General features: G+C 39.4%; 2 protein-coding genes across 2 annotated transcripts; one reads left to right on the forward strand and one right to left on the reverse strand.

Annotated features, from left to right (window-relative positions):
* Positions 1-856: 856 nt before the first annotated feature.
* On the reverse strand, positions 857-19,251 carry LOC135462938 (mitochondrial coenzyme A transporter SLC25A42-like). The gene is given in 9 exon segments (XM_064740254.1): positions 857-1,561; positions 2,372-2,494; positions 4,613-4,764; positions 6,336-6,452; positions 7,274-7,353; positions 7,355-7,461; positions 8,559-8,667; positions 9,210-9,490; positions 19,125-19,251. Coding segments are annotated over 8 exon segments (1,050 nt in total). The 5' UTR covers positions 9,354-9,490; positions 19,125-19,251; the 3' UTR covers positions 857-1,343.
* A 243-nt stretch (positions 19,252-19,494) lies between these two features.
* Positions 19,495-25,343, forward strand: LOC135462803 (calmodulin-like protein 4). The gene is made up of 5 exons (XM_064740074.1): positions 19,495-19,535; positions 19,655-19,685; positions 20,727-20,864; positions 21,750-21,935; positions 22,985-25,343. The coding sequence occupies exons 1-5, from the start codon at positions 19,533-19,535 to the stop codon at positions 23,080-23,082; spliced, it is 456 nt and encodes a 151-aa protein (XP_064596144.1). The 5' UTR covers positions 19,495-19,532; the 3' UTR covers positions 23,083-25,343.
* Positions 25,344-26,281: the final 938 nt, after the last annotated feature.

Raw genomic sequence — 26,281 nt, forward strand, 5'->3', positions numbered from 1 at the left:
GATAATCAGTCCCAGCTTAGAACAGATGGACTGCAATGGCAGCTATCTTTGAGGAAAGTTTCTGTATTGCCCACTGAGTGTCTACTGTAAGAGGTGACAAACGCTGGGCAGAGGCCCTTGGCTGGTAAGGGCATACGATGGGCAATATACACAAACTTCCCTCAAAGATGCCTGCCATTGAAAACCATCAGTCAAATGTCACAATTGCGCAACACTCGATCCACTGTAAACATCGAGAGACATGAATTCCAGATACTTCTGTAGACTGCCACATGTGACCTTTACAGTACACCATAACACATCCTGGAGTTCAGACATGAAACGGGTGGTCACACATCATCAAAGAAGAACGCACCACCTTCTAGAGCGCCATGCATGACTAATGACCGGCCCATTATGAGTATGACATTTAAACTGAATGCCACAATAGTCCAGCATAGTGGCGTAAATAGTACTCACATTACATCTCACCACAGTCAAACACTCTGTGGTAAAGTCTAGATGGTAAACACTGGCCATCTCTTGTTTTTCACTCTCTAGAGTTACGATCCTAAACCTTGGCAATCACTTTTCTTCACATACACACCAGCTTGGGATTACTGCAGTGAGCTTTGTTTGTCAAACCTTATACAGAAGAAAACTTCAGCCTGGAGACATGCCAGTACTTGCAGGTCAACCCCACCCCAGTACTTGGAGGTCAACCCCACCCCAGTACTTGCAGGTCAACCCCACCCCAGTACTTGGAGGTCAACCCCACCCCAGTACTTGCAGGTCAACCCCACCCCAGTACTTGCAGGTCAACCCCACCCCAGTACTTGGAGGTCAACCCCACCCCAGTACTTGGAGGTCAACCCCACCCCAGTACTTGGAGGTCACACCCCCACCTCACCTCAGTACTGTACTCATCTTTATTGACATTATGAGGGTAATTCTGGACTGTCTTGTCACTTCAACATACAGCACTCCATCCTTGAATAATGAAGGTAAATGCAATTCGTTGCTAGTACATCGTTGCTATTATTTACATTGTACATCTCACTGTTGCACTGTTGCTATAATAGCCTTGCTATTACATGTAGATAACACTGTTTCAGTGTTGCTGTAACATGTACATCTCAATGTTACTTTGTTGTTATTACATGTACATCTTGCCGTTACTTTGTTGCTATCACATGTGCATCTCACTGTTCGAGTGTTGCTATTGGATGTTCATCTCACTGTTACACTGTTGCTATTTCATGTTCATCTCACTGTAAATCTGTTGCTACTACATGTATATCACACTGTGACATTGTTGCCTGAGCATCTTTTCCCTGTCAAATCTAGGCTGCCACGTCTCTGTGTCATGAGGCTTCATCATCGTCATACAGGACAACCCAGACCTTCCGCAAGTAGTGCTGTACAGTGTCGAATGTAGAGAAACTGACGCCGACAGCGATGGGACCCTTGATCCAGTTGAGACTGAGCCCCTTGTACATCCCCCGGATAAAGCCTTCTTCTAAAATCACCTTCCTAGCCGTCGTCATAATGGATGTGTAGTCGTTACCGTGACCTGTGACACCTGAGGTAAGGAACTCAGTGCAGTGAGATACAGCACCTACTGAAACTATTTTCTACATATTTTGGTGAACCAAATGTTATATAGTGTGATTATAAGATTATAAGAGAACACAACAGATTCAACAGTTATGTTTATCTGAAAATGTTTCATGCAGTTAAAATGACCAACCATTTCACATAACTCTATACATATAACACATCAGTGCTCCATAGACACAAAATGACTTCAAACAATAAAATGATTGACACTCGTCACAATACTCCTCTCCTTTTCTTCAAACTGAAAATTCAAACGACACACAACCAACTCTGATTGGCAGAGCTATATGCCTATGCTCTACACACAGCTTTGTACTAATGTAACACTTTTTTCTTCCTATATTTGTACTTGTCTGATATAATCTGAAATACCATGGCCTGATCCCCTCAGATATACCTGAATCTACCTAGACTACAGCACCTATGATGTTAGCACACAAAAACTGGTTTAATGATGGCTGTGACACAACAGAACAATCAAGCCAAACAAGATAATTTCCTGAAATTATGGCAAATGCCTGATATGTATCTTAAGGCTTAGGTCCAACAAAACTGGAAGAGTTCTACACAAAGGGGAGAGAACCCAAACTATCTGTACTGCAAAACATTGTCAGCTTCATGAATAATTAGCTTCATGGTTAGTTCAGGGCTGAAAGAAAACTCGAAAAATTCCGGTCCTGTTACCATACTTAGGACCTTGAAGAGTTCTGTACCAAGGGGAAGTAACCCAACTTTCTGATCATATGTACCAGTGGTGACTAACTGTACGTACCAGCAGTTTGCATCCGCCTCCGGACAATGTCCAGCGGGTAGGACATAGTCTGACCCAGCAGCCCAGCCACAGCCCCAAACAACAACCTCTCCACCGGGGTGGGGTTTCTGCCCTTAGCATACTCTGAAACAGCAAATGTCCAGAATGGCGCAAAACACCAATCAAATAAATAAATCAAATAAATCAGGAGCACCTACATACGACCTTAACATGGATTTTCTTTCTTAATTAATCAATTAAGTCATTTGAAATTTTGACATGATAAGCTACTCAAGACAGCGTAATTCTGCCACAGCTAAATGGGCATTTCTAACCTTGTAACAGTATATAGACACCGGGTACAGCACTAAGTGTACTTTGTGTGATGCGCTCAACAAAATCCTGCAAAATTCAAATAAAAATATAGCTGCTAAAGCAGCGATTCTGGGATTCAAGCTAGAATTGCTGGCCTATACAGTGTTGCTTCCAGTAACCTTAATGGTGTCCATGTATAGATACATAACAAACTTAATTATAAAGTCTTCGTAGTCATTAGTGCGTTGCTTGTAAGTACACCGTATATCATACGTATGTAGATGTGCTTGATCGTAATTTACGGCAAAACTGTACGTTGCAGGAAAGAAATAAGACCAGATTCATGATCGGGGCGTCAAACTTACATGCTTACAATATTCATAAATTCATCTGAGACACAAATGCATGATATAACAAGGGGACGTCAAAGTAAGAAATACAGTAAATCGGCCTATGGATAATTTTTCAAGCACTGCAACTCCCGCATTTATTAAGACACTTCAACGATTCTCTGCACACATACAGTGCACTTATAGCCCTTCACACACTTCACATTTCCAGCTTTACAACTAGAGCGGTTTTGTGTCATATATGTTTTACTATAATTTTTAAATAGATTTTTGAATGGTCTAGGGTGGAGAAAGTTTCACAGAGTGGACGCTAAAAGCTGTGTTTATAGACCACTTGGAAGTTGTAAAACTGCATGCAGTTCTTTTTTCAGTTGCGCTTTCACAATGTTTAAAGAATTTCATGTTTTTCAAAAATGGACACTATGTCACGTGACTACTGGGAGCAAACTTCACACACAATATATGCCATATATTTGTCTATTGTACGAAAAACAAACCAAAGCTTTTAATGCTCCTGTTATCTGTGTATCCTAATTTGCATATTTAAACACACTAAAAATGCATCATTTTCAAAAAGATTAAGCCAAAAGAGTTTAATACTGAGCTTTGCAAACTACAATGCTAGACCAATGGACAACGTTCAGTAAAAATTTGACGCTATTTGGTCCAGCCATTCTCCAGAAGAAGATTTTTAAAGAAGGGTTAGGTTTTTGGACAAAATCCAATAGGGCTGCCATGCAACCTGACCGATTGTCACCAAAAGTTATGGCCTACAGGTTTAGGTCTAGGCCTATAATGTGGTAAAAATTTCAGTTTTCATGCTCTTATTAACTTTTCTACAACTCAGCGACAAAATCGTGAGGAATAATAATTAGCCCAAAAAAAAAAAAATAATAAGAGAAGAATCCCAACAATTACAACAGGGCTTCCAGTCATCAGGGTTTGAAGCCCTAATTATCATACCATATCATAAAGCTCAACATTTAGTTGCTGCTACAGTACAACGACATATAGGTATGGCCTAAATATTTGAAAGGGCGCCTCTGTGGCTCAGTTGGTTAGCGCGCTAGCGCAGCATAATGACCTAGGAGCCTCTCATCAATGTGGTCCCTGTGAGCTGAAGTCCAGCTCATGCTGGCTTCCTCCGGCCGTACGTGGGAAGGTCTTCCAGCAACCTGCGGATGGTCGTGGGTTTCCCAGGGGTACTGCCGGGTTTCCACCCACCATAATGCTGGCCGCCGTCATATAAGTGAAATATTCTTGAATACGGCGTAAAACAGCAATCAAATAAATAAATAAATAAATATTTGAAATGTCATACAATATTTCTCTTACTGCTTTCTAAGATCAATAGAACTCTCAGAATCAGGAAAATGTGCAAAATTACTGAAATTCAAGGTATTGCATTTTGACTTAATAAAGCAAAAAACTCAGATTTGTAGACAGACCAGCGTAAAGCCAATCAGTGTGTGGATGTAGTGCCACCTTAGTTTCAGGATAGCAATGTATGAATTCTTTTAGGAATTCAAGGTTGGGAAAAATCTCATGCAACAAGTTGTTATGAATCAGTCCTAACTGCTAGAAACTTCATCCTCACCTGCATGAAACTTCTTTAGAGTTTCATAGGTAAAGAAGCTTGTACCCGAATAAGGAATAGCACCTAAGATGGTGGGAGTAAAACCTCTGTAGAGTGTCCTGAACCCTTCCTCCCTGTACACAGCCATGAATACCTGGGGTAAATTGTGATACCTGTACAACAGATAAACAACACACACCTGTACACAGTCATGAATACCTGGGGTAAATTGTGATACCTGTACAACAGATAAACAACACACACCTGTACACAGTCATGAATACCTGGGGTAAATTGTGATACCTGTACAACAGATAATCAACACACACCTGTACACAGTCATGAACACCTGGTGTAAATTGTGATACCTGTACAACAGATAAACAACACATGCCTGTACACAGTCATGAATACCTGGGGTAAATTGTGATACCTGTACAACAGATAATCAACACACACCTGTACACAGTCATGAACACCTGGTGTAAATTGTGATACCTGTACAACAGATAACCAACACACACCTGTACACAGCCATGAATACCTGGGGTAAATTGTGATACCTGTACAACAGATAATCAACACACACCTGTACACAGCCATGAACACCTGGGGTAAATTGTGATACCTGTACAACAGATAAACAACACACACCTGTACACAGTCATGAACACCTGGGGTAAATTGTGATACCTGTACAACAGATAACCAACACACACCTGTACACGGCCATGAATACCTGGGGTAAATTGTGATACCTGTACAACAGATAACCAACACACACCTGTACACAGCCATGAATACCTGGGGTAAATTGTGATACCTGTACAACAGATAATCAACACACACATGTACACAGTCATGAACACCTGGTGTAAATTGTGATACCTGTACAACAGATAAAAAACACACACCTGTACACAGCCATGAACACCTGGTGTAAATTGTGATACCTATACAACAGATAACCAACACACACCTGTACACAGTCATGAACACCTGGTGTAAATTGTGATACCTATACAACAGATAACCAACACACACCTGTACACAGCCATGAATACCTGGGGTAAATTGTGATACCTATACAACAGATAACCAACACACACCTGTACACAGTCATGAACACCTGGTGTAAATTGTGATACCTGTACAACAGATAAACAACACACGCCTGTACACAGTCATGAACACCTGGGGCAAATTGTGATACCTGTACAACAGATAACCAACACACACCTGTACACAGCCATGAATACCTGGGGTAAATTGTGATACCTATACAACAGATAACCAACACACACCTGTACACAGTCATGAACACCTGGTGTAAATTGTGATACCTGTACAACAGATAAACAACACATGCCTGTACACAGTCATGAACACCTGGGGCAAATTGTGATACCTGTACAACAGATAACCAACACACACCTGTACACAGTCATGAACACCTGGTGTAAATTGTGATACCTGTACAACAGATAAAAAACACACACCTGTACACAGTCATGAACACCTGGTGTAAATTGTGACACCTATACAACAGATAACCAACACACATCTGTACGCAGGTGAATCTGACAAAAAAAAAGTTAATGCTGATGGGAAAATAGTTACTACGACAGCTGGTTACAGGTTTCCCAGTTAAATGTCCAATTTGTTAGATTGGAAAACAGAACAAAAAAGCTTTGTGGACAGCTGTATCACCTTCTATGCATGGTGTGTACGTATCAATTTGTACCTGCATTTCTTTGTGACAGCCATGCGAGCTCTGACCATATCTAGAGGGTAGGTACAGGCCACAGAGGTCACGCCTGCCAGAGCCCCAGCTGTGAAGCGCAATCCAGGTGGCAGGTGCCTGAAACAACATAAACCATAAAAATTAAATACTAATAACAATCAAAACAATGAGTAAGAAGAAATTCCATGTACCAATTTCTGATTATATCCATTCAATTTTAAAAGTAGGAGATATTCTATGTACATGAGTCACAACTACAGTAATATTCAGTATCTCAAAGGCTAAGTTCATGCTGGCTTCCTCACCGGTCGTAAGTGGGAAGGTCTGCCAGCAACCTGCAGATGGTCATGGGTTTCCCCATGGGCTCTGCCCTGTTTCCTTTCATCATAATGCTGAGCGTCGTCGTATACGTGAAATATTTCTTGAGCACGGAGTAAAACCACCAATCAAATGAATAAATAAATAAATGAAGGCAAAGTAAACACTAATCAAGTATATATCAGATAACAGACTATTGAACACTGTGTCCAAAAAATAGATGTTTTTTTTTAGAATTTTTTCACATGTATGACAATTGACTAGTACATTGAAATGCAAATTTCAAAATGCACCTCAACTAGATTTACCTGTATGTACATGTAATGCAAAACACCACAAACATTCATTCATTTCACATGTATACATGTACAATTGTAATTTTGAGAAGTGTCAACATAAAATGGAACATCCCTGCCACTTTTTAAATATTGGACTCATTTCTATCCCTCCTTGCTTGTATGCATGTTGTTTTACATTGTACAGAAGAATTTTTGATGACAAACTCCTCCTTTAAGCCCTGACTGAACATGCAAAGTTTACAGATTCTGACTGGTTTTCAGTCCATGTTCACGCAATTCCTGTGGCTCATTTTCTCATCCTTCTCTGATCACTAACCTCACTTTTTCCGCCGGTCTCTGTTGAGGAGACGTTTGTACTGCTCATGAGCGGCATACTGGATGGAGGCATATGGAATGATCCGTTGCCATCGTTGCTGAGTTTCCTCGCCATAGACTGAGCAATCCCTCCTGCTTCCAGGATTGGTAAAGGAACTGTACGCAGTTACGTGCAGAATATCGTGTGTTGGAAACTGAAAATACATGTAACAGAGCAGCCATTAACAGGCGAAAACTGAAAGTGAAAGTCCATGCAACAGAGCACCCATTAACAGTTGGAAATTGAAAGTGAAAGTACACGTAACAGAGCAGCTAATAACATTTGGAAACCATGAAAATCAGAATAACCATAGTAGCCCAGAAATCAATGTCTATGGTTTATCAAGTCCTAAACATCCCACCCAACAATGCTGGACAACATTTATGCCACAGCAATACCTTCCCACAAATGAAGAAATGATGAAAAACTTAATTTTTATGTTAACGCTTGAGCACTACAAAAAAAAAAAAAATGCTTCCCTTATTTCTGGCCAAACATTATTACTATTATAAATTTTGCCCCAGCTGCAGATCATCGGGCAGTCTACATGCAATTGAAGCATGCACTTGTCTCTATGCATTCCACTCCAACAAACAACGATTGAACATTATCAACTCTGCTAACAGCGTAAACTATGCATCAGTTGTTTAATGGCAGTCGTATGGTAAAATACCATACATATTTTTTGAGTGAGAGGTGGAAATGACAACTCCCGATATGTGAAGGTATTCAACCTTCACTGTGCAAACATTCTGTTTATTACTTATATGTTGACAATGTCATGATTTTGTGTATTTGAACAAGTTTAAGAAACGCTTTAGCTATAGGCCTTGCCAGAAATGACAGACTTGTGTCCTGAGCTGTAGCCTAATGCAGGAATGTTGAAAGTTACATGTAACTAAATTTGCATTCTGATGTCATCCCACTGAGCTGGATTAGAACATCATAAAACAAAATGTTTCTTCTTTGAATTTATAACAACTGGGTGTGAAACCTCAATATGTAGTAACAAAAGTGATATCTGAGTGCAAGATCACAATTATCAGTGTAGGAAATCCTGACATTTCACTTTCATGTAAGTGGGAAGGTCCTGCCAGCAACCTGCAGATGGTCATGGGTTTTCCCGGGCTCTGCCCGGTTTCCTCCCACCATAATGCTGGCCGCTGTCGTATAAGTGAAATACTCTTGAGTACGGCGTAAAACACCAATTAAATAAATAAACTATATAAATAATAAAATCTGTGTCCATACTCTGAAAGTTTATCTTGGTGCGATCCAGAGGAGCAATGGTTGTCTTGGCGATAGCACCAGCCATAGCTCCTGCCATGAGAGAGGTCAGGATCTTGTTGTGGTTCGGCACCTAAAACACAGTATTGTGATTGGTTATCGTCATACTGAAAGTGAAAGTCCCACAACGGTTAGGGGTGGATTTGGCTGCTCTCCCAAAACTTAAGATCATTCTCTTTTTTTTTCACAGTAGATGGTATGTACATGTAACTTAGTTAATTAAAGTCTCCCAAACATGCTGTTTTTACTCTTTTTAATGGCGCACATTTTCTTGGTTTCAATCCACTCGTTCCACAAGTTCATCTTTTTTTGATGTTCCGAATTGGTGAAAGCAAGAGAACAGATCTGTATTTCTGGAAGCTAAGCTGTGAAGAATGGAACAGATCTCAATCTCTGGCCAAACAGTGCTTGGTCAATTACCCTATGTTGAATGCCAAGGTACCACTACTGCCAATTTTCATGCCTATCGTATATATAAATAAACTTTCTTGAACCTGCACACACAAAAAAACACTGCCACTGGTGGACCTAAAATGGAGCTAGCTCTCCCCTTTTTTTGGCATTGTTCACGCATGTCATCGGACATGAACATCACAACAACCTTTGGCCCCTCACCTTCTGGTTGATCTGATGCTCCTCCTTGTGGTAGTGTTCGTCATTGTTCCTCGCTCCTGACTCGGTCGACATCCTGGGCGGGACTTGGAGTAGGGGGGCGGAGCCCAGTATCTCCACCGTAGACCCCTTCACCTTTGAACCCATTTTTTACATCTCTGGTTGGTTAGTACAGACAATATTGGGTCTCGTAATGAGAAAGTTAGTCCACCTTGTAATGTCACACCAAAATAGCTGTTTCCCAATGGTGAGGTTTACCTAGCTTGACCAGAATGTACGTCAACCTGAAAATACACAAACGAACAGTTGCTTTATTAGTCTGAAATCCTCGGTATAATGGGGCAATATTTTACAATTTCAAGTCAAAATGAAAAGTACACCTCGAAACTCATTGTTATACCATATCAATATTTCTGGAAACAAGCTGCTGGACAAGGTCAATTTTCTTACATGTAATTGTATTCAATTGCATTCAATAGTATTTTACTTGACAGGGGGAAATATTTGGTGAAGCACAACACTGCCATGTACATATAAATAGCATAGCAAAATTTTTAATAATGTGGCTAGCTGGCAAATTGGCCAATACTGTCAGGTGTCAACTTAAGAACTATTTCCATGCTTTGCTCTTTACCAAGCGATGGTTCGAGTCTGGCACACAGAATACTGTACAAGGTCAAATCAAAACATCCAAAAAACAAATGTACACAGTTTGATGCCAAGCTGCTTTATTCCTTTATGCATTTTCATCAACATCACAGATATTCCTGGATATATTTGCTAGTGCTTCATGCATTCTGTCAGGTGTATTATTAAAAGAAGAATAAATGTACATGTATGTTTGGGGTTTACCGTCGTATTTAATAATTTTAGAGGAGTCATTAGATGTGTCCATATAGACTGTGTCTTCTTGTGGCAGGGCGAGTCCATGCCTCCAAAGTGCTGCTGTCACTAATGTATCAGGCCGAAGACACAGACACGAAACCACACCTAGTCGCATCATACAGACACTGGGAGAACCAGTTCTGTTTCCTTGCTCTAGCCCATCAGTGTTGAGCACCAAGCGATGCACCCACAAGTACCACTTTTGAAGTCTTTGATATGACCCAGCCTGGATTGATCCCGGGTCTCCTGACTTTGACGCACAGGCTCAAACCATTAGGTCACCGAAGCGGTCATTTTAAAAGAAGATATGGCCCACTTATTTCCCTTGTAATATGGACCCACATTCATGACATAGTTACAGTAGAATATTAATCACACTGTGCTCTGTTTGTTCATGACCTTTGTAAATGAGTATTTGTGTTCATGGATCCTCACACTGTGAAGAAATGGGGGGGGGGGCGAGGGGGGGGGGCGTATGGAGGGCCACAATGAGGAATTTGTGGTGCACCTGAAGCTGTTGCAAGACATCAAAGAACTTCCTCTAAATCAAAGTGATTTCCTGTACCTGGATGTGATCTGTGCACTATCCAGATAAGTAGGTCAATGTGTTAAAAACTCACTTACATTCTCCACGCTCCACTGTCACAAATGTTTTGTCCCTGATTACTTAATTGACACAGACTTGCATGACAAACTGACTCATTTAAAGCCTATACATGCGCATGTGGGTGTAATACAAATCAACCCTACATCAATTTACAAGAAACAATGGGGTAAGAGCATGTCCTGTCTCAGTACAATACAGATATGGTGTATAAAACAGGACCCTGCAGTCTCACAAAGATGGCATACATGTACGATAATCGCACACATAGGACAACGGTACGGTAATTGTGATGTACAGCATACCGTACCACAAATGTATGATAAAAAAATGTCATACGCCACTTGTGAAACTGGGCTCAGGGGTCTAAATATACAAACCTCAGTAAGGCATGGGTTTCCGCTCCGGCCTTAAGTGGGATGGTCTGCCAGCAACCTGCGGATGGTCCTGGGTTTCCCCAGGGCTCTACCCGGTTTCCCCCCACCATAATGCTGGCCGCCTTCGTATAAGTGAAATGCTCTCGAGTACGGCGCAAAACACCAATCACATAAATACAATTATAAATATAAGTTAATCATTCCTGCCTCATTTATCAGTGAGGCATGGATACACAGTGCCTTGAAACAATGGCAGCAGAGACGTCATTACATCATGTTTGTATCTAAGTGTCACGGGTGCATGACTGAGGATGTAAATTTGTCGCATGCACGTTGTATGGGTAATTCTGAACGACCAGGGCTACTTCACCATGGCTGTTTTTCAGTCAGGATATAGCAAACACACTTGTATTGTATAGATCTATTTCATTGTTTAATGTTTTATGCCATACTTTATATATACCGACAGCTGTCATCATGGTGGGAGGAAGCCTGGAAAATTTACATGTATTTACATACAAATTTACATTTTTCCTATACACATTACTTGTAAATTTAGGCCCACTGGGATATGTACACATGACAATCAAATACAGATCAGCTTCTTCATTTTCGCAAGTAATTCCTAAATTTTACATACTGTAAAATTCTTCAACCTTTCCGATTGTTTGCAAGATGTTTATTCAAGCATATTCTGGAGGCGTTATGCTGTGCAGAATGATAAAATTATACTTTTTGTGAAGCCCTGAAAATTGGTTTATCCAACCAATGTAGTTTTGTCTCCAAAATCTAATTACAAATGTGCATACACTGCACTGATAGCTGCTCTTTCATATTCCAAAAGGATGAGGAATTACATACTATATCAGAATGTACAATATCAGAATGCACAATATCAGAATGCACTATATCAGGATGCACAATATCAGAATGCACAATATCAGAATGCACTATATCAGAATGCACAATATCAGAATGCATAATATGTATGCCAGTATGCATAGAATGACTTGTATCAATTCAACTCATACCTGCCCCTTCTGTTATAAAACAGTGAGATTAAATAACTTAGAAAGGGTATACATTCCAGGTGACATATTTGGCAAAACATGTCAAGCAGAACAATAATGAAATCCTGAGCTAAGCCGTACACCTAGTATAATATTGTTCCATAACCCATTCATACATGTATAGCACCTTTGTATTTATACTCTGTAGAGAACCCAACTATAGTTTGTGGCCAAAAGTGCTACTGTAGTAACACAAAATCTTGTTAACATTCAACCTATTACTGTTACAACATACATGTAGAATCTGGTGAAATGATCGGAACTGTGTGGTACACAGAGCTAAACTAAACGGGTCCAAATGTTAAACATTTCCAGCTCTTCACAGTGATGAGTGGTTGTGGGTTTCCTCCCACCATATTACTGGCCACCGTCGGATAAAGTGAAATTCTCTTAAGTACGACGTAAAACATCAATAAAATAAATAAATAAATAAATAAATCATGGTGATGACCATGACAAAAATTGAGGTCATCTAATATGATTTAAAGGTGTGAAATGTATTTGATTTCCATTTGGAGCCATTGTAAAACAATATGGATGTGGACTCAGTTACACCAAATCTATTACAATAGTGATTCGTAATATTTGAACAGTCAGTGGAAGGTCTGTCAGCAACCTGCAGATGGTTGTGACTTCCCCCCGGTTTCCTCTCACCATAATGCTGGCTGCCATGGTATACATGAAATATTCTTGAGTGCGGCGTAAAACACCAATCAAATAAATAAATAAATAAATAATATTTAAACACAATTGTAAGGGCTAATAGTACAACATGTTACTAACCTGGTGAAATCCTTTGAAAACTCAGTTCGTACATGTATAACAAGTTTCCTTCACGTTTCCCACACACATCACCATATACAGTGGAACATGTACATGTGCTGCATAACCTCATAAAAACTTCATTCAACGGAATGAAACGTGGATACGAGAACTTCAATTTTTGTGAAAATGGCCCAGTGCAGATTTTTATAATGATCACAGCACCATGGTACTGACCAGTGGTGTGCATGAACTGGAGATTGGTGGACTGTAGGTCAATGAGATGACAGGGTCACTGGTGTGTCCTAACTGACCGCATGACAATGCTGTCAGCTGACCCTACATGTACATTCTTTACACATATACTAGAACATGAACTAATTAACTGTACCTGTCCTGTAAGGGTCAGCTGAGGGTGACCTGCCCAGGACATCAGTGCTCAAATGTTCTGTGTACATTACACTTTAAAGCCCATATATATATATATATATATACATACAAGTACAACTTTATTTTCTGAGGGTGACAAATGATGAATATTTACTCTGTTAGTTATAAAAACTGTTCTTTCCAGAGGCCCTCTGACAGGTGACAAAATTTACAAGTAAATATTAACAGTGACCAGACAAACAGTTTGCACACATAACGGCGTCAAAAGTAGCCATAGATTCAGTAATTATGCTATGCAAAGCAATACAAAACGAAAAAAATCAACAAATGACAGATTACAATCAAGATATCAACTGTGTATATATTGAAAATGGGTTTTTAAGCATTTACATTTTGTTTTTTAAGCATGGTCAAATGAAACTTTTTACAGAAGGCTTTTGGAGATTTTGACTCTTTTAAGTCCCTTTTTAATGAGTTCCACAGTTTTGGACCATTGTATGAATGGCTTTGTTTGATGTACGTTGAGGAGGGGAATGGCACATATCTGGAGAAACACATATAATTACAGGTACATGTAGGTGCGTAGAAAGGAACAAATTCTAATCAAAATAATTGTTCACATACTTGTCCTATAGGTACATTGCAAATTAGCTTAACACAAGCATGATTTCTGAAGAAGATTGCATTTTACTATTATTAACTCTAGGCATGTGTGCAATTGATCAAGTGTTTATATATGGGCGGTGGAAACTCCGCTGACCCCTTAGGAAAGCTTCATATCAACTAGTTATAACGCTATCTGATACAACCTTAACTGTCTTAGCATCATGATGTATACATGACACTCTGTAGACATTGTGCGATGTACATCTAGTCTTTAGACTGGCAGAACTCTCTCTTAGAAATATGCATACGTTTTCACAATAGGTACAGGAACTATTAAGAAAAGCAGGTACATAAAGATATGTTTTAATTTCTAAACAATGAGGCATGAAGAGAATTTCATTTCTTTTATTAATAAATTACAACAGATATGTGTGCAATCCATACTGAAGGTCAGGCTGTTATATACAGGCATGTGATAGATGGAGACTGACAGCATTCATGAATGGGTTAACTTGGAGGCTACACATTCATTATACTTATTAACAGGGTGTTCAAAAAGGGCAAGTAGCAGGCTGCAGGCAGTTGTCTACTGCCATCCGAGTAGCAGGCTGCAGACAGCTGTCTACTGCCATCCTTGTAGCAGGCTACAGGCAGTTGTCTACTGCCATCCCCGTAGCAGGCTGCCGACAGCTGTCTACTGCCATCCCCGTAGCAGGCTGCAGGCAGTTGTCTACTGCCATCCTCGTAGCAGGCTGCAGGCAGTTGTCTACTGCCATCCCCGTAGCAGGCTGCCGACAGCTGTCTACTGCCATCCTCGTAGCAGGCTGCAGACAGCTGTCTACTGCCATCCCCGTAGCAGGCTGCAGACAGCTGTCTACTGCCATCCTCGTAGCAGGCTGCAGGCAGTTGTCTACTGCCATCCCCGCAGCAGGCTGCCGACAGCTGTCAACTGCCATCCTCGTAGCAGGCTGCAGACAGCTGTCTACTGCCATCCCCGTAGCAGGCTGCAGGTAGCTGTCTACTGCCATCCCCGTAGCAGGCTGCAGACAGCTGTCTACTGCCATCCTCGTAGCAGGCTGCAGACAGCTGTCTACTGCCATCCCTGTAGCAGGCTGCAGACAGCTGTCTACTGCCATCCCCGTAGCAGGCTGCAGGCAGTTGTCTACTGCCATCCCCGTAGCAGGCTGCCGACAGCTGTCTACTGCCATCCCCGAAGCAGGCTGCAGATAGCTGTCTACTGCCATCCCCGTAGCAGGCTGCAGGTAGCTGTCTACTGCCATCCCCGTAGCAGGCTGCAGACAGCTGTCTACTGCCATCCCCGTAGCAGACTGCAGACAGCTGTCTACTGCCATCCCCGTAGCAGACTGCAGACAGCTGTCTACTGCCATCCTCGTAGCAGGCTGCAGGCAGTTGTCTACTGCCATCCCCGTAGCAGGCTGCCGACAGCTGTCTACTGCCATCCCCGTAGCAGACTGCAGACAGCTGTCTACTGCCATCCCCGTAGCAGACTGCAGACAGCTGTCTACTGCCATCCTCGTAGCAGGCTGCAGGCAGTTGTCTACTGCCATCCCCGCAGCAGGCTGCCAACAGCTGTCTACTGCCATCCCCGTAGCAGGCTGCAGGCAGTTGTCTACTGCCATCCCCGTAGCAGGCTGCCGACAGCTGTCTACTGCCATCCCCGAAGCAGGCTGCAAATAGCTGTCTACTGCCATCCCCGTAACAGGCTGCAGGTAGCTGTCTACTGCCATCCCCGTAGCAGGCTGCAGGTAGCTGTCTACTACCGTCCGTGTAGCTGCCTATTATGAATAATCTTACTATTCAAATCAATAGTAATTGTGGCATGACTACTTTCAATTCAGCCGCCTACTTTTGATCTCTGACCTCCTTCTCCAATACTAAGTCAAAACCCTACTTATAGAAAGAACGCGTGCACCAAAACTATATCGTTTGTTACACAATACTAGTATGTAACATTTTGTTGTGAAACCTAATGTTGGATCTAAATCTGGAGAGACTTATGTTCTTTCGACCACAAAAGAGCATTTTTGGAGGCAAATAAATGTCATGAGACATTACCTCTGGTGCCAAACTTTAAATTTTCCCAGTAGCATATCATCCTACCTTCCAAACACCTCTCAATGCACCTTTCTTAAATCAACAAAACTCCCAGAATCTAGAAAAATGAGCAACTTAGTCAAGGTCATTCAGGGTACATCACTTACAGTAATGTACATGTAACTACCATAATTCTTCAATCTTTTCAACCACCTTGGCAACCAATACTTTGAAAAATTTCTGAGAGCACTGTGGGGTGTAGAGAAATAAATCACACAGCTTAATGAACCTTGCATCTTTCATGACACAAACAAATCACTTTTCATAATAATTGTGCGCACAGCCATAAGTTCCACTGGAAAAAGTGATTTAATGTTTGAAAAGGTTAAAGACTTCCATGTACTACATTTCTATCATGTAAAATCCTGCCTTTTTCCTGGGTACATGTAGGTCCCTATCTTCATGAACACGAACACAAGCACGTCAATCAATGATTGATTGATTGATGTATTTATTTGATTGGTGTTTTACACTGTACTCAAGAATATTTCACTTATACGACGGTGGCAAGTATTATGGTGAAAGGAAACCAGGCAGAGCTCGTGGAAAACACATGTCCATTCGCAAATTGCTGACAGACCTTCCCATTTACAGCGGAGGAAGCCAGATTGACAATCAACGACTGAGCTTCTTGCAACAATCATCTTGCAACAGAGACTTTGCTGGCTGCGCATTAACAGAGATACATTACTCTAATGAATGTCTGAAGTTGGGATAGTTTTCTATATTTAACACCAGAGGTATTATGGGGTTTTATTTTTAAAGCATCTATACAGCAGATTGAAAAGCGTGGAAAAGCTACTATGTATGTGTGATGTGCACCAGAAGGCTACACTTCACTTCTGTCAATTACGAAACAACAAATTTTTTTAAAAAATCCCCACACTTTAAATAATGAAAAGCTGTACATAATTGTTTTTTTTTCCTCATTAATTATGAGAATGTACTAGGAATGAACTACATGTATGTATTTTGGGGCATACTCACCTTCTTGACTGTTCTTCTAATGAACAGTATGCATTACTACAGTGCCCTTAAAATATCAGGCAGGCATCCACCATGGAGTATACATGGCAAATGACACATATAAGGTTAAAGTGTGAAAGTAGGTCAGCCATACCTCTCTTAATACACTGGTAAACACAAAGCTACATGTGGTACTTTAAACACTGCAACTCCAGGAAAAAGTGGGTCAATTTCCCTACATTAGGTCACCCTTATTTGTAACATGATTATACATGTAGTCTATACATACCTTCAACTGATCAAAGATACTCTGTACAGGAATCTGACAAGACACGATCTGCATGTTACCTCAGTCGGATCACAGTAGGATCAACCTACAGGTGTCTGGCTAAAACTTGATCAGATTAAGGTAAACCAGCATCAGCCAGATCAAAAACTCGGACTTTATAAGATCTTTCTGATTAAATGGTCCGAATGTGGGACATTCATATATGCATGTACATGTGCTATTATCTTCAAATACATATACAGATACATGTACAAGCATTATATTAGATCAACAACATCTACATGTACAACAGGAAGGTCAAGCCAGAAATTCCTCCAGCCCTTAACCAACGAGGTTGCATGTGAAATAAAGCAGTTCTCCCTGGTTCGAACTTAAGCTGCAGATTTATGTCAGGTACATGTAACTGGGGCAGGACTGGCAGAGCCCCCCCCCCCCCTCCACTCCTCCTCCGATAATGAGGTTCTGTCTGCTTTCATCTACCTAAGAAACTGGCCATCTCCTATCATATCAGGTAATAATTCTGGAGTTCGGCATTACAATAATATCACAACTTAACAACTACAACATTAGACCCACTGTTATCCACAAGCACACATCATTAAGTTCTTGTGTTGATTTGATAAATTAAAAAAAAATAATGGTTTAAATGGTATAAATAAAATAAATATATAATGAGAATATAATCAACAAAAACCTTGAAAAATCTTATCTTGACTTAATTTTGAGAGACAACATCATTCGAGAGTTTTCTTCAATATCACTACATACATGAGAGAAATCGTAATGCAAATATTATTTCTTCTTGCAAACAAAGTTACTATAATGTGCAAAGTTATGCAAATTACAATTTCAGCACCACATACAATAATGGAAGCAACTGATATGTATGCAGACAACTATGTTGATTTTCGTTTCTTGCTAACATGGTCACAAAAGCTTGTATTTACATTATGAATAACAAATATACATGAAGCAGACAGTTTTTAGTGTCAGGCTAAGGCTGGCTGAGTAAAAAATAGCACCTCAGGACGATTTACACCAGCTAATAATGGGGACGACATAATTCTAATCTTTGTTGGTGGATATATATATATATATATATATATATATATATATATACACACATATATATATATATATATATATATACACACACACACATATATATATATATATATATATATAGAGAGAGAGAGAGAGAGAGAGAGAGAGAGAGAGGTATGAACACATACATAACATACTGGAGCCTCCTGTAATCATAATATAATGCCTATTTCATTTGCCCTGAGGAAAAGTGCAGCATACTCCAGAGGGACTGAATATGTAGGCCTATCTACATAAAAATAGAATAAATTTATTACACAAGGACATTTGTGGATCTCCTCACAGATTCTGGTATTAGTCTGACTTGTCTGTCCAGAGCCCCAACACAAATGTGTAATTTATCATAAAACAAGCAAAGCTGTTAGGTAGTACATTGATCAGTATGGTGCAATTCTGTGCAATAGAGTACTTGGGCTATCATCTGCCTTAACAGTCACTGAAGTTCGGTCAAATCAGTCAATTTGCTTAAGACACCCAAATCTTGATCTGAAAATACACTATTAAAAAGACACAGAGAGAATAAACTTAGAGCATTATGAGTATAGATGCAAACCTTTTCGTTTATATAAAAGCACAGAATAACCAGGACTGCATGAAGTTGGAGTTTCTACGCAACTCGCAGTGGTATTTCAGCAAATCTCTCACTCCAGGAAAGCTCTGACCAACAGGCCGAGCCGTCTGCTCTCGGCAACAACCACGAAACATGACGCTGTCAGTCAAAATCATTGAGTGAAATGTCGTAACACTTACCATCTGAGTTTGGTCCAGTGATCTGTGAAACAGAAATCACGTCTGCTCGGTTTTGAAGGAGTATTTAACGCCAAGCATCACTGATCTAAAACAACGCCGCCGCCTTCTTGGTTGTGCTTTTCATCAAACGTCAACAGCATGATGGGTACTGTCAAAATATTAACTTGATCAAAATGTGGTTATGAAAAATGGATATCTGTCGTAAAACACAGTTAGACTGTATTTGTATCTGATTTTCCTTGGTGACATTCTTGACTGAATAAGTATTTTGAGATTCAATAGGCGCCTCATTTGTCTCCAGTAAGTATATCTGTTATCTTTGATGCAGGTTAGGGTTTTCATGAATTCAGCGATAAAGGGAGATAATCGACATCAACTAGGGGAAGGGTGTGCCTGTCCAACAAGAAAATGGTAAGAGATCATTTTCTCAGGTATTTCCTGACTTTTTGACAAAATCGATCGGAAATTATTCATATTTGTTTTCTATTGATAACAAACAATTTATCAGTGTTTCATATTTCTAATTTTAGGCCAAGCATTTCAGCCAGAAAGACATTGATGGTAAGTAGCGAAATGATGGTGCGGAAGCACATTCGGAAACCCAGGATAGGTCAATTTTGCAGATAAAAAGCCTGGTTTCCCACATGCATACCGACTGGAACTCAAATGAAAGATATTAAAATCGATCAAAATCATGATTACAGTGTATATTTATGTTTGAAGTTGGAGATACAGTGATCTGTTAATCATGGTCAAAAGATAAGGACAGTTAATAACCGAATTAAGTTAAGTGCTACAGGTACCACACACAGAAGCAAGCCGAGGTGCACTTCTTTATTTCAGTCGCACAAGGTCCAGGATCGACCCTGGCTTTGGACAGGGAATGTAAAGGTTGATCGACAACTAAATTACTCATTTCTGGCTGTCCTATTGGACTAGGAAGCTACTTAAGACCAACTGTACTTGATAACTAAATTGATCTCCCAGCAGAATAGTTGGAAAATTGATGAAAACAGTGGAACAACTTTTATTTTTCATTATAAGTATTTCAACTGATTTTTTTTAAAAAATCACCTTTTGTGCCAATTTGTGTGGGGGAAAAAAAAAACTCCTGAATTAATGAGTTCTGATGCATAATTACAGGTACATGTAGGTGCGTAGAAAGGAACAAATTCTAATCAAAATAATTGTTCACATACTTGTCCTATAGGTACATTGCAAATTAGCTTAACACAAGCATGATTTCTGAAGAAGATTGCATGTTACTATTATTAACTGTAGGCATGTGTGCAATTGATCAAGTGTATATATATGGGTGGTGGAAACTCCGCTGACCCCTTAGGAAAGCATTGAACCTACTAGTTATAGTAGGTGTTTGGGGTGGTGTGTGGTTGGGTAATACGCCCCAGGTGCGGGCAGTAAAGGAAAACTAGTAATCTAGTGCGAAATCCTACAGTGTAGGTCCGAAGAAATGTAAGTTTCAGCACCAAAAGTGATGTTCTATATCCATTTTTTGTCTCTTGAAATGAACATGTTTGAGTGAAGTTTTAGGTAATACAGTATGTTACATAGTGAAGATACTGTCTGTTTTTTTTATTTCAGAGTTCAAGGAGTGTTTTCATTTTAACGTGAAGTCTGGGAAGATAAAATCGGAGGATGAGCTGTCACAGATTATGTTGTCTCTTGGTTATAGTCCCACTGGCGAGGAGGTACATAAATACTTCACCAAAAGTGTGTCAGGTGGGTAGTGGAGGCTGAAAGGGAGGAGGGGTGTATTACCTGTGTGGGAGTGGGGGGGGGGGGGCGATTGGGTAGGGGGGAAAGTGTTGGTTGCTGGCGGAGAACTAGTGTTGGTGACACTAATGTAATGTCTTTGAAAGCGTTGCTATACACAAATTACTTTGATGTTTATATTTCCATTGTTTTAAAATATACTGACTGCTGTCATAAAAGGTGGAAAAAATCTAGAGTTCAGTTCAACAGTATTCAGCAAGAAGCAAATAAATAAAAGAGATAAGTAAATTAAACTCAACAATTGTGTTTTGCCATCTGCCTTAGTTACGATATATTTCTTTTTATACATTAACTCTGCAGGTTGGATGTTAAAATCTGTGCGTCACAAGTGGGGGAAAGTTCCTCAGTTACTTACCAAAGGCCAGTGGTTTTATACTCCTATCCACCCATGGCACTAACTGGTGCTGCGGTGTCATCCACTCCATGGCCACAGCCATCATGTATAAGCGAACAATTCTTGAGCACCAAGAAAAAGTTTAACACTCAGGGAAAAAATAACATTGACTGTGAAAGCATCAGTGTTAATAATCTCATTCCTGTGACCATTATGCTGGCCGATGTCGTATAAGTGAAATATTCTTGAGTACGGCGTAAAACATCAATCAAATAAATAAATAAATAATATTCTTTGCTGGCAGACCTTCCCACGTACGGCCGGAGAGAAAGCCAGCATGAGCTGGTCTTGAACTCACACCGACCGCATTGGTGAGAGGCTTCTGGGTCACTACGCTGCGCTAGCGCGCTAACCAACTGAGCCACGGAGGCCCCAAAATAATATTCTTAAGTTCGGTATGAAGCGCCATTCACTAGATTAATGAATTTATTTCACAGGAGAGGGTGTCATAGAGTTTGCGACTTTTCTTGATATCATGTATGAACACTCGCAGACGGAAAATTGTAGCGATGAAATTCTGAAGGCGTTCCTGGCTCATGACGTAAAGCGGAAAGGCACCGTGTCCACAAAGGAACTGAGAAACATCCTGACCGGGTTCGGGGATAAACTAACGACGAAGGAAGGTCAGTGTTTGATATTAAGTATCCTGGCTTTTGTAGCCTTCTGAAAAACTGTTTTATGAGGCTGTTTTGCGAAAGGTGCTCCATTAGATCATTCCTATATTAAATGTTCCTATTTGGCTTTTATTACCCCTAACGTAATGACCCAGGAGCCTATCACCAGTGTGGTCACTGTGAGTTCAAGTCCATCTCATGCTGGCTTCCTCTCCTGCTGTAATTGGGAAGGCTTGCAGCAACGTACGGATGGTTGTGGGTTTCCGCCAGAAAAACACCAATAAAATAAATAAAAATAAATCATTATCCCTAAACCTGGGTCCTATTTCACAAAACAATTTCTGACTTTAAGTCTGTAAGTCAAAATTTGAAATGCGTACTTAAAGCTTATTTTTGTTCTTTGGAACTTGAATTTTTGTCCCCCTCATCCGAATTATTTAAAGACGAACATGTCTAAATTTCAACTTCCAGTATCAAAAACTAAGCATCGTAAAGAGTTTTTAAATTTGGACTTAAGTCAAAAACAGCTTTGTGCGTGCAGACTGTTTAAAGTACTAAGCTTTAAACCTGAATCAAATAAATAAATTAATCATTGTAAGACCATTATTAAAAATATATTTGTTGTGGGTGACCCCACCAACCTTCCAAAAAGAATGCCCCATTCAAAAGTTTTCATTGTGATTTGGATGGAGTTTGCTTTTTTTTTTTTCACTCAGTGTTAATGTTTTAAAATTCTTATCTTTTTTATCAACCAGAACAAAATTATAAATTCCCCCCCTCCCTTCCTACCCTATATTTTTCTGAAAGGGTCATGTTGCCCGAAACCCCCTTCCCCCTTCAGATAATTTTTTAATGACGGTGTAAACCTGACCACAGCGGCATTGTTGCTTTTCAGAATCTTTAATCCCCCATCAGAAAAAGAAACTTAAAAGTGTTTCATGTAGTTATAAACCTGTAGTATTTGGGAAGTATTTTGCTTTGTCTTTTTCTTTTTTATCATCTTTTCTTATCAAATAATTTTTGACACACAACTTGTGTTATTGTATGATTTGTTTCAGTGGACACTATGTTAAGAGAGGCGAATGTACCCCAGTCCGGGGAGCTGAACTACACTGAATTCCTGAGGATGATGTTCACTCCCGTCCCAGACTACTGAGTCCCCTGGGTGGGGAGTAGTGTTCACCATTTTATCATAAAGCATTTTTTGATGCCTGAAGGACAGTCAAGCAGGCATAGCTCTCTAGAGAAGAAGGTAGAAACGATAGTGTTACCTCGGATTACTTCTGGATTTTGCCAAATAACAGATCGTGGAAGTTCTGAAAAAGATGCTTTTGTTTCAGTATACCAGTAAAGTCAATTTTGCTTGTCTCATTTGCATTACATTTTAAAAAGGATGTTAGCTTTTGAGAACAATTTTAAACTTTTACAGGTGGAACAATTTCTCATTGAGTTCAGGTCTTCTCAGCTATGGTTAACTTCAGGGCATTGCAGCAAACTTGTTGATTATGACATCAGTTATTTTGTTTACCCTTGTATGGGAACTGTGATAGGATAATTAGGAGTGTTTGCAGACGCTTCATTTATACAAGGAACATTTAACATCGGCTTTTTGAATCACCATATTAACCATGTGTGTTTTATAAGTGTCCTGTAATTTTAGAAAATGAAATACTAGATTCCCTCGGAATTGCAGTACCTATGTAACGGTTTAATATGGCTGAAATGTTATCGCGATACCTTGGGTACAGAAGGCTTAACAGTTACTGAAATGTTCCAGAAAAGTGATACATTTAAAAAATCCCTTTTTTACCTTCATTTTTAGAGAGCTATATTTGTTTAACCTCGCATACATTCCATGGTTCTCAAATACCAGGTCATTCAGAGAACATGACATGAATTCCTGTGTACATGGAATTCCTATGTAAGTCATCATGCTTTGAATGATAACTGCTAAACAACTGTCCACGTTTTTTTTATTGTCATGTGCATTAAAAATTCCCTTAACCTCTCTGTAAACCTTTCTAACAATATACAGCTGTATGCTAACAATTTGCAACATGTAAGGGACAAATTATTCGGCTAAGCATATGTGCTTCTGCAGAGTGTCCAGTTCTCAAGGCCAACCGTTTGCATAAAACTTTGTACCTGTAACAAAATGCATTTTTGTAGCTTTTTTTTTTTTGTAAGTCACATGATCTTTAATATAGTGTTTTGATCAATGTATTGTGATCTCAGAAGATAGATTTGTAAAGGGGCCTTGGCATCACATTTGGTTCTAAAGGAACTTGGCAGTTTTTCATGTTTTTAGGTAAAACTTTGTAATTAGGTGGCTTATACAGAGGAAGACACATTAACTAAGGCTAGCTTAAGTTGTGGCTAGTGTCAGAAATTTCGGTAAATGATCTAAAATTTCGCACAGAAATTGCATTTTTAGCTGCAAATAAATGTTATAAAAAATTACTTGTGGTGCTGAAACTTGCTTTTTTAAAATAGGATATTATTCTACCATCCAAACTAACCTGATAGCACCTTTCTATGATCATTGGAACTCCGACAATGAGGCAAAATGTGCAACGTAGTTATGGGCGAAATTTGAGGGCCTTTGTTGAATATAAAATCTTAAATCAAGTACCCGTTATAAGTTCATACTGATTTCGTGGTTAATCAGTTTGTTTTCTCATTTTACATAAGACTTTCAGGCTGGGAAACTGGTGGCTGAAAACATCATGAAGGTGTTAGATATGTAGATAGATATATGTGTGTATATTTGTTCATTTGAACTCACTTTGTCAGTTTACACACTTTGTCCACAGGTTTGATCAATATTTACATAAATTAAGGTATTAATATTTAGGGAATGGGTACATTTATTTTAAATTTTATAAATTGTATGCGAATTGTATTTATTGTAGCTATAATCCCTGTATCAAAGTAATCTTGTGAAACAATTCATATTTGTCTTACCAATTTATGGTGACCAAAATGTTACCACTAACATTTAACTTGCTTTAAAATTTATCTTTGTGCAACTACTTGAACAGCCACATTTATGGTTGATACATTTAGGATGATTTTATAAATTAAACCACATAAAATATTTGCCAAAGTGACCTTAAAAAAATTGAAATTGTCTCAGTTTGTTGACCCTAAACTATTTTGGTCATCAAATTCTGGTCTCACCAAGAAGTTGATCTCCCTCTTTAATTAAGGTGTGTGTGTGTTTTTTTTAGGATTCATGTATGACAAGTTCAAATCCAGGCTCAGGGATAATTTTTTATATTATCCCAGTTCATTGGTTATAAAAGATTAAAATGAGTAGGGAGAACAAAAATGTCATAGTGTACTTTTTGGGATAATAAATATGCGAGAGGCATTCATATTTTTGTATCCAGAAAAAGACGGAAAAAATTCTTTTTATTCACCATTGAAATTATTTGAGTTTTTCTGTGTTATATTTTGGATACTGGAAACTGTCATTTCTTTCTCCTGGTTATATATATATATATATATATATATATATATATATATATATATATATATATATTTCACCTAAAGTTAAATTAAAGTTAAATTAATCCAACTTCAGAAGAAGAAATCATGAGTGGCAGTGTAAGGTAAATGAATCAAAGCAAAATGTGTGACATGAGTGGCACTGTAAGGTGAATGAATCAAAGCAAAATGTGTGACATGAGTGGCACTGTAAGGTGAATGAATCAAAGCAAAATGTGTGACATGAGTGGCACTGTAAGGTGAATGAATCAAAGCAAAATGTGTGACATGAGTGGCACTGTAAGGTGAATGAATCAAAGCAAAATGTGTAACTTGAAAAATACTAAACTTTATTACAATATATTTAATCAGACCATGAAATTTGGGTGGTGGACGTAGCCAAAAAATCTGTTACGGGGTTTTATGCCTTGAATAACCGATCGTTCGGTTTCACCACAAAGCGAAAACAGACCAATCGTTCCCGCCAATTGGTTACGTGAACATTTGGCTAATAAAGTCATCCACAGAACCTCCTAGCACATTTTTTCCCTTTAATTTACAGTAACTTCGGCGAAGCGTTTTGATTTGCGTATGACTGGTTGCATTACAGTATTTCGCCATCAGCGGAATCCTCGGATAGCGCATGGCTACGTGGGAAGGTGGAGGGGGGGGGGCAGCAACAGCGGTGATCAACTTAGATCAGGGTTGATTGTGGAGGCCTCTATAAAACATATTTGTCATACACGCTGAACGTCACACGGCTTTCAATGCCAGACCAGTATTTGTTATACTTCTGAATATTTTTATTTTCTTTTCATGATTAATAATTACTTTAACAGGTAACTTACAGAGTGTGTAATATCCAA

Source organism: Liolophura sinensis, chromosome 2 (assembly GCF_032854445.1).
Source record: "Liolophura sinensis isolate JHLJ2023 chromosome 2, CUHK_Ljap_v2, whole genome shotgun sequence".
In the NCBI taxonomy this organism is placed as follows: Eukaryota; Metazoa; Mollusca; class Polyplacophora; order Chitonida; family Chitonidae; genus Liolophura; species Liolophura sinensis.